This window comes from Moschus berezovskii, chromosome 17 (assembly GCF_049115385.1).
Source record: "Moschus berezovskii isolate FMDL1 chromosome 17, NW_MosBer_1.0, whole genome shotgun sequence".
NCBI classification, from domain to species: domain Eukaryota; kingdom Metazoa; phylum Chordata; class Mammalia; order Artiodactyla; family Moschidae; genus Moschus; species Moschus berezovskii.
Window position 1 is genome coordinate 16,047,279 of NC_142476.1, and position 15,327 is coordinate 16,062,605.

At 41.8% G+C, this 15,327-nt stretch overlaps 1 protein-coding gene across 5 annotated transcripts in view; it reads right to left on the minus strand.

Annotated features, from left to right (window-relative positions):
- Nucleotides 1-4,623: 4,623 nt before the first annotated feature.
- Nucleotides 4,624-15,327, minus strand: part of CFHR5 (complement factor H related 5) — a 41,821-nt gene continuing 31,117 nt past the window's right edge. For all 5 annotated transcript variants that reach the window (XM_055418983.2, XM_055418982.2, XM_088845230.1 and 2 more), the window contains 3 exons: nt 13,262-13,444; nt 10,250-10,432; nt 4,624-7,304 (listed from right to left, as the gene is read on the minus strand). In XM_055418983.2, coding sequence (XP_055274958.2) covers nt 7,108-7,304; nt 10,250-10,432; nt 13,262-13,444 — 563 coding nt within the window. In that variant the 3' untranslated portion in view covers nt 4,624-7,107. The remainder of the gene's footprint in view (nt 7,305-10,249; nt 10,433-13,261; nt 13,445-15,327) is intronic.

Here is a 15,327-nt window from a genome sequence, read left to right on the forward strand (position 1 = left end):
AAAGGAGTACATCAAGGCTGTATATTATCACCCTGCTTGTTTAACTTATATGCAGAGTACATCATGAGAAACGCTGGGCTGGATGAAGCACAAGCTGGAATCAAGATTGTGGCGAGAACTATCAATAACCTCAGATATGCAGGTGACACCACCCTTATGGCAGAAAGTAAAGAAGAACTAAAGAGCCTCTTAGTGAAAGAGGAGAGTGAAAAAGTTGGCTTAAAACTCAACATTCAGAAAACTAAGATCATGGCATCTGGTCCCATCACTTCATGGCAAATAGATGGGAAAACAATGGAAACAGACCATTTTTTTGGTCTTCAAAATCACTGCAGATGGTGACTGCAGCCATGAAATTAAAAGATGCCTGCTCCTTGGAAGAAAAGCTATGACTAACCTACACAGCATATTAAAAAGCAGAGACATTACTTTACCAAGACGGCTTTTCCATCTGGTCAAAGCTATGGCTTTTCCAGTAGTCATATATGGATGTGAGAGTTAGACCATAAAGAAAGCTGAGCACAGAAGAATTGATGCCTTTGAACTGTGGTGTTGGAGAACACTCTTGAGAGTCCCTTGGACTGCAAGGATATCCAACCAGTCCATCCTAAAGGAAATCAGTCCTGAATATTCATTGGAAGGACAGATGCTGAACCTCATACTCCAATCCTTTGGCCACCTGATGCAAAGAACTGACTCTTTGGGAAAGAACCTGATGCTGGGAAAGATTGAAGGCAGGAGGAGAAGGGGACAACAGAGGATGAAATGGTTGGATGGCATCACTGACTCGATGAACTTGAGTTTGAGTGAACTCAAAGAACTGACTCTTTGGGAAAGACCCTGATGCTGGGAAAGATTGAGGGCAGGAGGAGAAGGGGACGACAGAGGATGAAATGGTTGGATGGCATCACTGACTCGATGGACATGAGTTTGAGTAAACTCCGGGAGTTGGTGATGGACAGGGAAGCCTGGCGTGCTGCAGTCCATGGGGTCGCAAGGAATGGGAGACAACTGAGTGACTGAACTGAACTGAACTGAACATCTATATTTATCTTAACAATGTTATTGAAGGCATAGGTTACTCAGTGTCTCCCTTCTACTGTTACTTTTCTCTGAGGCTATCTCTGTTCCATGGCCACTTTTCTACAAGTCCTCTTAATGCCACGTGTGTCCTCTCTGCTCTAAAATGTGTGTATTAGTTGCTCAGGCATGTCTGACTCTTGGCAACCTCATGGACTATAGCCTGCCAGGCTCCTCCATCCATGGGATTCTGCAGGGAAGAGTACTGGAGTGGGTTTCCATGCCCTCCTCCAGGGGGTCTTCCCAACCCAGGGATAGAATCTGGGTCTCCTTCATTTCAGGCAAACTCTTTATCATCTGAGTCACCAGGGAACGTATACACACTGCTGCTGCTGCTAAGTCACTTCAGTCGTGTCCGACTCTGTGTGACCCCATAGACAGAAACCCACCAGGCTCCCCCATCCCTGGGATTCTCCAGGCAAGAACACTGGAGTGGGTTGCCATTTCCTTCTCCGTATACACACTACTATATATAAAATGGAGAACTAATAAGGACCTACTATGCAGCACAGGGAGCGCCACTCAATCCTCCAATGACCTATATGGGAAAAGAATCTAAAGGAGAGGGGTGTTATGTGTGTGTGTGACCGAGTCACTTTACTGCACACCGTAAGTTAACTCAACATTGTAAATCAGCGATACTCCAATAAAAATTAAGAAAACACACACGTCTTGCTGGCTCTCCTTTTCTGAACGAGAGTGGCTACAGGTGATCCTTTCAGGTGAGTACTTTAAAAAGCTGGCTTCACGCCAGTTTCTCTTTCCTTCTTGGCCTCTGACTTTTCCTCTGCCGGCTTCTCTTCTCAACTTCTCTCAGTCATGAATCAGACACAGTGTGCAAAAAATAAATATCACGGCCTCCAAATAGTCTCTCTGAAGCCCTTCTGACTAGATTGGAAGGAATGGGGAATGCAGTTCTCCTCACCTCCCCAAGAAAGGTATCTGTGACTCCCAGCACCTGACCTGTAAAAGGCTTTCTCTCATTTCCGGTCTTACTCCTGTTTTGTTTGATTTTGGCTCCTTTGCCTCCTGGAAGAGAATAGTGAGCTACGCACAGCAAACCTTACCAGCAAACACTGCATCGCTGCTGACCAAGCACCTTGCTTTGGAATATGCGCCACAAAACAGTTTAAGAAAGAAAGAAATTCTCAGAAACTGAGAGAGAACATCCAAGTTTAAAATACTGTTCCATACTATGCACTGAACACAACATTTTATATGTATTTTGTTATTCTCAAAATTCTAAGTAATAGTCCCAGTTCAAGATTTCCCCCTCAATACTGAGGAGGAGAAATAAAACTTCGATTAATACCTGCTTCCTCCTAACCTAGAGGTCAGCTATTTTAACAGCAAGTGTGATTTACAAGTTCTTATTTTCTTTTTATTCAACACCACCGATCTTTGAGTTAGTATAAATTCCTCATAGATTTTGATACTGTCTTAGTTTTTTGCTTTTTACATTCCCTGTGTTTCTCATTGATTTAAAATCGTTGACCACTATTTTTGAAAACACCTTTATTGAGGTATAATTCACATACCATACAATTAGCCCGTATAAAATGTGCAATTCAGTGTTTCCTGGCATAATCACAGAGTTGTGCAGTCATCACCATAGTCAACTTTAGGACATTCATCACCCTTAGCTTTCAGTCATCAGCCCCTCCCCAATACTAACCCTAGGCGACCACAAGTCTCCCTTGTGTCTCTCTACATTTGTCTACTCTGGACATGCCATATAGATGAAGCCACATAATATGTAGTCTTCTGTGACTGGCTTTTACACTTAGCATGTTTCTGAGGTTCATTCTGAAAGAGATGGGAATACGAGACCACCTGACCTGCCTCTTGAGAAACCTGTATGCAGGTCAGGAAGCAACAGTCAGAACTGTACATGGAACAACAGACTGGTTCCAAATAGGAAAAGGAGTGCGTCAAGGCTGTATATTGTCACCTTGCTTATTTAACTTATATGCAGAGTACATCATGAGGAACGCTGGGCTGGAAGAAGCACCAGCTGGAATCAAGATTGCTGGGAGAAATATCAATAACCTCAGATATACAGATGACACCACCCTTATGGCAGAAAGTGAAGAGGAACTAAAAAGCCTCTTGATGAAAGTGAAAGAGGAGAGTGAAAAGGTCGGCTTGAAGCTCAACATTCAGAAAACAAAGATCATGGCATCTGGTCCCATCACTTCATGGGAAATAGATGGAAAAACAGTGGAAACAGTGTCAGACTTTCTTTTTTTGGGCTCCAAAATCACTGCAGATGCTGACTGCAGCCATGAAATTAAAAGACGCTTACTCCTTGGAAGGAAAGTTATGACCAACCTTGATAATAAATTAAAAAGCAGAGACATTACTTTGCCAACAAAGGTCCGTCTAGTCAAGGCTATGGTTTTTCCCGTGGTCATGTATGGATGTGAGAGTTGGACTGTGAAGAAGGCTGATCGCCGAAAAAGTGATGCTTTTGAACTGTGGTGCTGGAGAAGACTCTTGAGAGTCCCTTGTACCGCAAGGAGATCCAACCAGTCCATTCTAAAGGAGATCAGTCCTGGGTGTTCATTGGAGGGACTGATGCTGAAGCTGAAACTGCGATACTTTGGCCACCTCATGCGACGAGTTGACTCACTGGAAAAGACTCTGATGCTGGGAAGGGTTAGGGGCGGGAGGAGAAGGGGACGACCGAGAATGAGATGGCTGGATGGCATCACCAACTCTGTGGACATGGGTTTGAGTGAACTCCGGGAGTTGGTGATGGACAAGGAGGCCTGGCGTGCTGTGATTCATGGGGTCGCGGAGAGTCAGACACGACTGAGCGACTGAACTGACTGACTGACTGACTGAGGTTCATTCATGTTATAACGTGTAATAATGCTTCATAATATTCCATTGTTTCGATGTAACCTTTGTTTAGTTCTTGTGTATATTAATGAGCATCTGGGTTGTTTTTCAGTTCAGTTCAGTCACTCAGTCGTGTCCGACTCTTTGCGAACCCATGAACTGCAGCACACCAGACTTCCCTGTCCATCACCAACTCCCGGAGCTTGCTCAAGCTCACGTCCATTGAGTCGGTGATGCCATCCAATCATCTCATCCTCTGTCGTCCCCTTCTCCTCCCACCTTCAGTCTTTCCCAGCATCAGGGTCTTTTCAAATGAGTCAGTTCTTCTCATCAGGTGGCCAAAATATTGGAGCTTCAAATTCAGTATCAGTCCTTCCAATGAATAATCAGGACTGATTTCCTTTAGGATGGACTGGTTGGATCTCCTTGCAGTCCAAGGGACTCTCAAGAGTCTTCTCCAATACCACGGTTCAAAAGCATCAATTCTTCAGCACTCAGCTTTCTTTATGGTCCAACTCTCACATCCATACATGACTACTGGTAAAACCATAGCTTTGACAAGACAGACCTTTGTAGGCAAAGCAATGTCTCTGCTTTTTAATATGCTATCTAGGTTGGTCATAGCTTTTCTTCCAAGTAGAAAGCGTCTTTTAATTTCAAGGCTGCAGTCACCACCTGCAGTGATTTTGGAGCCCCCCCAAAATAAAGTATGTCACTGTTTCCCCATCTATTTGCCATGAAGTGATGGGACCGGATGCCATGATCTTAGTTTTTGGAATGTTGAGTTTTATGCCAGCTTTTTCACTCTCTTCTTTCACTTAAGAGGCTCTTTAGTTCCTTTTCGCTTTCTGCCATAAGGGTGGTGTCATCTGCATATCTGAGGTTATTGATATTTCTCCCAGCAATCTTGATTCCAGCTTGTGCTTCATCCAGTCTGGCATTTCACTTGATGTACTCTGCATATAAATCAGGGTGACAACATACAGCCTTGATATACTCCTTTCCCAATTTTGAAACAGTTGTTTTTACCTTTGGGCTATTATGAATAATTCTGCTAGGAACATTCACACTTAAGTTTGTGTAGATGTACGTTTTCATTTCTCCTAGGTATTTATCAATATCTAGGAGGATTGCTGAGTCAACAGTAACTCTATGTTTAACCTTCAGAGAAACTACCAGGTTGTCTTCCAAATTGAGTGCACCACTTTACATTCCCTTCGGCAGTGTTTGTGGGTCTCCATTTTCCACATCCTTAAGAACTCCTGTTATTATCTGACTTTATCACCATCCCAGTTTGTGTGAAGTAGTATCTCATGATGATTTTTATTTCAATTTACTTAATACTTTGGTCAGCTGATGCAAAGAGCCAACTCATTGGAAAAGACCCTGATGCTGGGAAAGATTGCAGGCAGGAGGAGAGTGGGGCAATAGAGGATGAGATGGCTGGATGGCCTCACTGACTCGATGGACATGAGTCTGAGCAAGCTCCGGGAGTTAGTGAAGGACAGGGAAGCCTGGAGTGCTGCAGTCCATGGGGTCACAGAGTCAGACACCACAGAGCGACTAAACAACAACACAATGATGAATGATGTTAAACATCTTTCACTGTGCTTATTGGCCATTCATACGTCTTCTTCAGACAAATGTCTATTCAGATCCTGTTTTCATTTTTAAATTGGATTGTTTGTCTTGTTCTTTTGAGTTGTAAGAGTTCGTTATATGTTCTAAATACAAGCCCATTTTCAGATATTTGATTTGTAACTATTTTCTCCCATTTCGTCTGCTACACTTTCATTGTTTTGTCTTTTCTCTGAGGCATGAATGTTTTTAATTTTGAATAAGTCCAATTTATCTATTTTTTGTCTTTTCTTTCTTGTGTTTTTGATGTCATATTTAAGAACCCATTGTCAAATCCATGGTCATGAGGACTTTAAGCCATATTTTCACCTGTATTAGTAGTCATCTTTTGTATAGACATTTAAAAGAAAGAAAAAAAATGCTGTCTACAATAGAAGAACACCCAAAGCATAATTCTAAAACTTTTTGTTCAGTATTTCCCAAACTACAATACATCAAAAAATAAAGGAGTTGTTGCATGAAATCAGCATCATGACCCAAAGGGTCTTTATATTCTCATTTTCTGTTTTCTTGGTCTGATAACTCTTTTCTGACTATAAAAGCAGTATATAATGTTAAAATAAAGGAAATACAAATAATTTCAAAGTATTCTAATTTCTTAAATCTAGTCATCTCAAACCACATAGACTGATTATAGCCAGCATTTTTATTTCTTCTCATTTTTTCTTCTTTATCCATTTATGCCCACCCAGACAATTCAATACGCATAATATTGAAACCTAATAATTCTCACTTAAGATTATAGTTACCTTTTTGTATGTGTATATTGCCTCTTGACTGTACTAGAAGTACCACACTAAGATTTGTGTAAGTTTCAAAGTCTTTTTATATAAAGTTTACTACATTTAAGGCCTCAGTGGATGTTTTTCATATCCTGTAGGTTTTAAGACTTTGTATTTTTGTTATCTTTCTGTAATGATGTTGTTTTTAAATGCCATGTACTCAATGAGTGATATAAACACATTGTAAATTTCAGTTTTCTAATAAAAATTTAAAAAAAATAAAAATAAAAAAGTCTTCCACTTTTTGTAGAAGTGGTGTATTCAGTCCTTTAAGACGTATGTGTGGCTTAATGGATGGTTAGAGTCATATCAGAGGCTTATAAATACTTACTAATGCTTGCTACAAACATAAGGGGTGACAGTGTTGGTGTTTTTATGAAATGATAATGATGTAAAGAAAGAGATTATCCTAACAACTCCACTTCCTCTGAAATAACGTTGACTCAGAAAGCCTTGAAGCTGTAAATTTCAGCCAATGAGAAGAGGGTGCGTGGAACTAAGTGCTGGAGGCGGGCATGCTTCTGCGTGTGTTACAGGAGAGGGGGACGCAGGACTGGGATATGAATGGCCCTGCTGTGAAAGAAGCCTTGGCTACTCAGCTTACAAATTTAAGAACCTCTGAAAATCCAGAGTTCTAATTAAAGCCGTGATAAGCCATCCCTGAAAGCACGAAGACAGTAACTAGCAGTGACTACATAACAAATACTAACAGCCTACCTGTAGGGGCACTTTTAAGGGCACATCCAGGGAAACTGTCCTTGCTTCATTCACACGTGGGATATTCAAATTTCCCTTCCTGACAGAGGACTCGAAATGATCGTATGGGTGTCCTCTCTTTACGTGAATATTTACACTCAAATTCAATGAAATCCCCTGTTTTAGCATATCTTTTTGGGGGGTTTCTCCATTTTAACTGTATGTTATTTTTGTTCATTCTATCTTCAGATATGACACAAGCATCTGAAAGAAAAAATAGTAAAGTATTAATAATATATCTTTCCTTATCCAAGAACAGTGAAATTACACTTAAGAAAATCTGGAGCTATAAAAGAATATTAAAAGTTAGTATTTATTCGGTCATTCTAGACATAGTTCTTAGCATTTTGTATGTATCATTTCTAAATGCTGGGTGTTTTCTCTCCAGGCTACCCATGAGGAGATGGAGGCTCAGAGAAGCAGAATAAATTTTCCACATCTACATAATTTAGTGTTTTGAGCCCAAATATGGAAGCCAGGCTTCCCTGTCCTTCACTATCTCCTGGAATTTGCTCAAACTCATGTCCATTGAGTCGGTGATGTCATCCAACCATCTCAACCTCTGTCGCCCCCTTCTCCTCTCACCCTCAATCTTTTCCAGCATTGGGATATTTTCCAGTGAGTCAATTCTTCGCATCAGGTGGCCAAAGTATTGGAGCTTCAACTTCAACATCAGTCCTTCCAATGAACATTCGGAACTGATTTCCTTTAGGATGGATTGGTTGGATCTCCTTGAAGTCCAGGGACTCTCAAGAGTCTTCTCCATCACCACGTTTCAAGAGCATCAATTCTTTGGCTCTCAGCCTTCTTTATGATCCAACTCTCACATTTGTACATAACTATGGAAAAACCATAGCTTTGACTAGACGGACCTTTGTCGACAAAGTGATGTATGAATCCTAACACCACCAGATACTCACCAAGAGGCTTAAATCAAATACTAAGGTGTTCTGTGCCTCGTTTCTTCATTCATTGGCTAAAGCTGGAACTCCAATACTTTGGCCACCTCATGAGACGAGTTGACTCACTGGAAAAGACTCTGATGCTGGGAAGGATTGGGGGCGGGAGGAGAAGGGGACGACAGAGAATGAGATAGCTGGATGGCATCACTGACTCGATGGACATGAGTTTGAGTGAACTCTGGGAGTTGGTGATGGACAGGGAGGCCTGGCGTGCTGTGATTCATGGGGTCGCAAAGAGTCAGACACGACTGAGCGACTGAACTGAACTGAAGGTGTTCTGTGCCTCGTTTCTTCATTCATTGGCATAGGTTGTTAATAAAACAAATCTCATAAGACTACTGATAGAAATTATGTAGATTCCATTTCTTATTGTGCTAGACAATGTGGCTGTGAATATCCTTGTACAGATTCTTTTACACTTGCAAGAGTGCCTGTATAGATTAGTCTTCCAGAAATAAAGTGATGAGGTCAAAGGATATGTGTTTTAAAATCTGAGGTTTATTCCCAAACTGCCCTTCAAAGAGTTTGCCTCACTTTATGATTTCATTAAGAGAGTCAGAGAGACTTCCCTGATGGCCGAGGGGTTGACTGCACACTTTCACTGCAGGGGCCCAGCTTTGATCCCTGGTTGGGGGACTAAGATCCCACATACCCCAGAGCAAATAATCTGGCGTGCCACAACTACTGAGCCAGAGTGCCACAACCAGAGAATTCGTGCCAGCTAAGACCTAATGCAGCCAAATAAACATTTAAAAAAGAAGAAGAAGAAATAGTGCAGATTGGGGAGGTGACTTGATAACCTTGCCAGTTTTTCTACTTTCCCTGCTAGAACTGCCAGCCACGTGGGAGTAAAAATCCATGTGAGCAGCGGTCTGCAAAGAGTTCTTCCAGGAAAAGCCTTCAGGTTAACAAGTAGAATTTTGCATACTGATAAAGAACAACTCCCAGACCATCACTTCACGAATGGTCTCCCCAAAAAAATCATCAGATGTTTGTAACATGAAATTGTCCTGTGGTTAAATGACTTGGGATATTCATGGAGTTTCATAATGCACCGTGTATTTTTGGTCTCTTTAAAGAGTCGGACACGACTGAAGTGACTTAGCAGCAGCAGCAGCAGCTAAGTGTATCTATGTTATCGTTTTTAAAAAAATGTATTTATTTTTGGCTGTGCTGGGTCTTGTTGCTGCATAGGCTTGTCTCTAGTTGCAGAGAGTGGCAGGGCTGCTCTCCCGTTGCCTTGCACGGGCCTCTCTTGCTGCAGGGCAGGGGCTCTCTGTGCACAGGCTCAGGAGTTGCAGCCTAGGGGCTTTAGTTGTTCCTCAGCATGTGGAATCTCCCTGGATCAGGGATCAAACTCATGTCCCCTGCATCAGCAGGCAGATTCTTATCCATTGTACCACCAGGGAAGTCCTGATTTATCATTTTTAAAGAAACATTTTTTCCACTCTGTTTTAAAGCAGATTTTTTAAAAAATATGTTCAGTTATATACCTACACTTATTAGACAAGTTTTTGGCTGAATGAAATTTAAGTAAAAATTATCCTACAAAATTCAGTTCAGTTCAGTTCAGTTCAGTCGCTCAGTCATGTCTGACTCTCTACGACCCCATGAATCACAGCACACCAGGCCTCCCTGTCCATCACCAACTCCCGGAGTACACTCAAACTCATGTCCACAGAGTCGGTGATGCCATCCAGCCATCTCATTCTCCGTCGTCCCCTTCTCCTCCCGCCCCCAACCTTTCCCAACATCAGAGTCTTTTCCAGTGAGTCAACTCATCACATGAGGTGGCCAAAGTATTGCAGTTTCAGCTTTAGCATCAGTCCTTCCAATGAACACCCAGGATTGATCTCCTTTAGAATGGACTGGTTGGATCTCCTTGCAGTCCAAGGGACTCTCAAGAGTCTTCTCCAGTACCACAGTTCAAAAGCATCGATTCTTCGGCGATCAGCTTTCTTCACAGTCCAACTCTCACATCCATACATGACCACGGGAAAAACCATAGCCTTGACTAGACGGACCTTGGTTGGCAAAAGTAATGTCTCTGCTTTTTAATATACTATCTAGGTTGGTCATAACTTTCCTTCCAAGGAGTAAGCGTCTTTTAATTTCATGGCTGAAATTAGTCCATGAAAATTCCATAAACATCAAGTTTCAGACTCCAGGAGAATATGAAGAACTCACCAATGCATGTGGGTGGTTCTGACCACCGTCCATTTCTGCACGTCACAGTCAGGTTTCCCCGGAGCTCATAGAAAGATTGGCAGCGGTACTGGACCACCGATCCTGGAGAGTATGCTGATAAGGGGAAGGAGGTAATGTCTCCATTGTCAATAGGTGGAGGGGGCCCACAATATTGTGCAGACTCTGGAAGAAGACATGCAAGTGTTAAAAAAAAATCAGTATTGCAGTATAAATGGAATAATGCAAAGTTCCATATATCATATCTTCAATATCTTATTTACATGATGTCCGAGAGTCTAAATAGCTCATTATAAAATTTCTATCATGCAACCTGATAACTAGAATAGAACTATAATGCTTTCTTTCACCCTAAAATAAAACAAACACAAAATAAGTATTAAGTATATATCAGGGCATGCTTGTGTGCTAAGTCACTTCAGTCGTGTCCAACTCTTTGCGACCCCATGGACGATAGCCCGCCAGGCTCTGTCCATGGGATTCTCCAGGCAAGAATACTGAAGTGGGTCTTCCCGACCCAGGGACTGAACGCATTTCTCCAGCATCGCTGGTGGATTCTTTACTGCTGAGCCACCGGGAAGCCCAATTTATAAGGTAATATAAGTATTAAAAACTGTTTTTATTTAAAGCCTGATGGACTGGTGAGTAAACCTCTGGTCTATTTCACCTTTCCCTGTAAAAGCGTTTAACTACAGAGGAAAGGTAAAAACAAGTAACTCCCTTCCCATTTTATTCTCTGGGGCGACTGCTAATGTTAGGCGAACATCATGGAGCTGTCAGTTATGGTCATGGGCTTTTAATTTTACTGAAATGACTTGCAGACATACTCTTCTGCTTTACCTTTTTAACTCCAAGTAATTGCGTGGGCCTCTTTCGCTGTCCATCATGTTTCAACTTATGTTAAGATCGGCTGGAATAAGTCCCATGGCACTGACTGATCTCCCTACACTGTCACAAAAGCTGCAGATACGGAGTGACCGAATCAGACGTCTGATCGCAAGTAATTTGTTCGCTCTCCTGTTTCACTTGTCTCAAACCAGCTCATTCATGTGGACTTTGGATTCTGTACCCTCTACACCAACAAAGGCCCTGCCCCGTGAATTGTCCTCTTTCTGCTGTGCCACCGTCTCCTCTGCTACATCAGTAACCAGCATAGAAACGCACTGAAAAAGTCACAGCTTCATCAGGTAAAAGCAAAGTTACCAATGACTTTCAGGTAGCTAAATCCACTGTTGTTTGTTTGTTTCATCTCTATCTCCGTTTACTTCCCTTCCTCCTATGTTATTATTATCATTTTAGCTTTTTTTAATTGGGAGAAAATTGCTTTACAATGTTGCGTTGGTTTCTGCCAGACAACACAAATCAGCCATGATGATACATATATCCCCTCCTTCTTAAGCCTCCCTCCCCTCCCCCCCACTCCTGCTTTAGGTCATCACAGAGCACCAGGCTGGGCTCCTTGTTAAATCCACCGTTCAATTCTCAGGCATCTTGCCCAGTCCTAAGCAGTCTTTGAAATGGTTGCCATCCTGTCAAATAACATTTTAAAATAAGTTTTTGTTTTTTTTTCAAAGTAATGAACAGAGGAAAATTTATGCGTCGAACCTGGACTGGTCACTTATGATAATATACATGCTACAATTCCATTCTCCCCAAACATTCCACCTTCACCCTCTCCCACAGAGTCCCAAAGACTGTTCTAAATGCCTATGTCTCTTTTTTTACTTATACCATTGGCATTGCTTCTGGGACACCAGTTGTGGTGCTGTGACTTTTAAAAAGAAGCAAACATTTGGTCTGACTCCTGCTTCTTGCACAGAACTCTAGAAACCCTTGGAATCTTAAAAATGGAAAGCAATCAAGGTGCCTTTGTTTCATCAATGAGGCGATTTTTGGAAAGCCCTTTGATAACACAAGGATGCTCTGGTTGCCAAGAGAACCACCATGTGATTAGAAGGCTGAAACTTTCAGTCCCACCCTGACCTACAGGGAGGGCAGAGGGGCTGGAGGGCAAATCCATCACCCATAGCCACAGATTTGATCAATGGGGCCAACGTACTGAAGCTTCCATAACCCCCAAAAGGTTCACAGGGTCCACAGGGCTTCCTGTGGGAAGATGCGGGAAGAGCTATGCCTGGAGGGGGCATGGCAGCTCTGCACCCTCCCCCACACTTTGTCCTGAGTGTGGCTTTCATCTGGCTGTTCCCGAGGTGTCCCCTTTTGTGATATAATGGTGATCTAGTGAGTAGACTGCTTCTGAGTGTGGTGAGCTTCTCCAGCAAAGTAACGGAACCCAAGGGGAGGGTCATGGAAAACTTCATCTATACCTGGTCAATCAGAAGCACAGGTCACAACCTGGACATGAAACCGGCATCTGAACAGGGGCCGCAGGGAGCAGTCTTGTAAGACTGAGTCCTTAGCCTGTGAGATCTGAGGCTGTCTCTGGGTAGACAGTGTTAGAAGTGAGTCAAATTGTAGGGCACTCGCTTGGAGAACGAGGGGTAGCACCCCCACATTGCAATCGGGTCCTGGAATTATTTTAGCAGCCTCCCTCGGTTTATCTCCTGCGTTCTCGTCTGGCTGTCCCTCTCTGCCCTCTTTCTCTCTTGTTTAGACATGTAAACTCTTCATGTGTTCTCAGCCCGTCCCAAAGCTTTCACATCATCTCTCCAGCAGCAATTACCAAATTCAGACCCTGGCCTTGACCACTCTCAGATTGCCCGCTCTACATCCTAACGCTGGATGTGAGTAATTCTAATGAATAGAGTCAAGTTTTTCAGTGAAGGTCTCGAACCTGTTTCTTCTCTGGTCACTGTTGGAGATACACCTCAAAGAAACAGTTTAAACCATGGACAGAATTGGGTAACTAGATGACAGTTTAATGCTTCAGAATATTGTGTAATAAATAAGTCATAAGTTTTTTTCCTGTTCTTTAGATAAAGCAAAGATCAGAAACCTCTTTTTAAACAACATTATTTAGAAACAAATACTGACCTACACAGTGTGGTAAGGACTGCCATTGTCCACTTTTGCACACAAGCTCTTTTGCTTCCAGAAATGTATAATTTTCTTTACAGAGAACAGCAACCTTTTCTCCTTCCTGATAATTCACTGTGGTTAGCATGTTCTGAGCGTTAGGAATCTGAGGTGGAGGTGGGCACAGTTGTTTCTTTTTTCCTACAAAAAATTGCATTATTTGATTAATAAAAGCTGAGGAGAAACAGCTCAACAAGATGATATTTCAGTATAATGGGACAGCCAGTAACTAACTCTCTCACTCTTTCTCTGCATGCACACATATACACAAACACATACGTATGTATGCATATACATACAGTGTATACAGTGCTGGGCTTCCCTGGTGGCTCAGTGGTTGAAGACTCCACCTGCCAATGAAGGAGATTTGGGTTCGATCCCTGGGTTGGGAAGATCTCCTGGGAGGTTATGGCAACCCACTCCAGTATTCTCGCCTGGAGAATCCCATGGACAGAGGAGCCTGGTGGGCTCCAGTCCATGGAGTTGGACTTAGCATCTAAACCACAACAACATATACTGTGCTATAGTAATACCTGTATTCTATGTTAACATAGCTTTGGTTTAAAAAGCACGTCTGTGTTATAATAATTGATTTAAAATTACTCAGGTGCCCCTTTCTATCTCCTGCTCACTATGCTGTCAGGACTCTTGTATAATTTTTCAAATTAACACTTTTAAATTTTTCTAGCTAACCCACATGATTCAAAAAAGTTATGTGCATGTGATTCAAACAAGTTAGAACAAAAATTATATATAAATAGCAACAGTAATGACAGAATCAGCCAAGGGATTCCTTGACCAACTACTCTTTTTTTTATTTTAAATTTATTTTTTAATTGAAGGATAATTTTAAAGAATTTTGTTGGTTTCTGCCCACATCAGTATGAATCAGCCATAGGTATACATATGTCCCCTCTCTCTTGAACCTCCCTCTAGAGATGTATGGAGTTAGTAACATGGAGACTTACAATACCATATGTAAAATAGATAGCCAGTGGGAATTTGCTGTATGACTCAGGGAACTCAAACCCGGGCTCTGGAACAACCCAGAGGGGTGGGATGGGGAGGGAGATGGGAGGGAGGGTCAACAGCCTAAACTCTGATGGCAATAAAAGATTCTCATAATCTGCATTTTCTTCTAAACAGAACAGTGACTGCTGGTGGATGTGGTTAGAATGCATCTGTCTGACTAGGAATTAACTCTTTTTAGGTCACTGGACTTGTTCTTAGGGAAACACTTTAAATGGTCACCTTAATGCCAAAGCACTGCAGTCAGAACCGCAGGCCCACCTCCTGACCAAGCCTCATGGGGGTGCCCTCCTTCAGCACATCCCCACACAGAGGCTGCTGTCTCGTGGTGCTTCTCTGCAGAGCTTTTTTTTTTTTTTTTTTTTTTACTGCACCACGTAGCGGATCTTAGTTCCCCAACCAGGGATTTAAACCTTTGCCCTCAACAGTGAAAATGCAGAGTCCTAACCACTGGATCACCAGGGGAGTCCCTAAATTACTTTAAAAAATTTTATTCTCCTATTTCCCTAAATTTGTATTTTCATCTACTTTTTGGTTGCAGAACACTTTTTTCAGACTTCCCACCATTCTTCTTAATTAGAGTAAAATTGGTTAGACAGCTAGCTCTGCTTAATCTTTTTAAGAATTAGTTTTACTTAAGGAATCAACTGTAAGTAAAATATTCTATTTCATTCACTTCTTTCTGCCTTTACTTTTATTATTTCTTTCTCTTCTTAATATCTGGAATGTATGTTTTCCCTAGCTATATATTTATTTAATGTGTGTGTGTGTATATATATATACACACACACACAGGTTTATTTTTTCCTAAAAAATATGCATTTAAGGCTCTGAATGTCACTCTAAATTTTGGTTATTGTGCATTTCATAGGTTTTACTGTATGTTTTACAATTATAATACACTTCTTAGTATTTTAAATACTACTCCATTAGGTTATTTGGAAGTGAATTATTTCACAAGAGGAAAGAAGAGGAGGAGGTCAATTTCATTATTA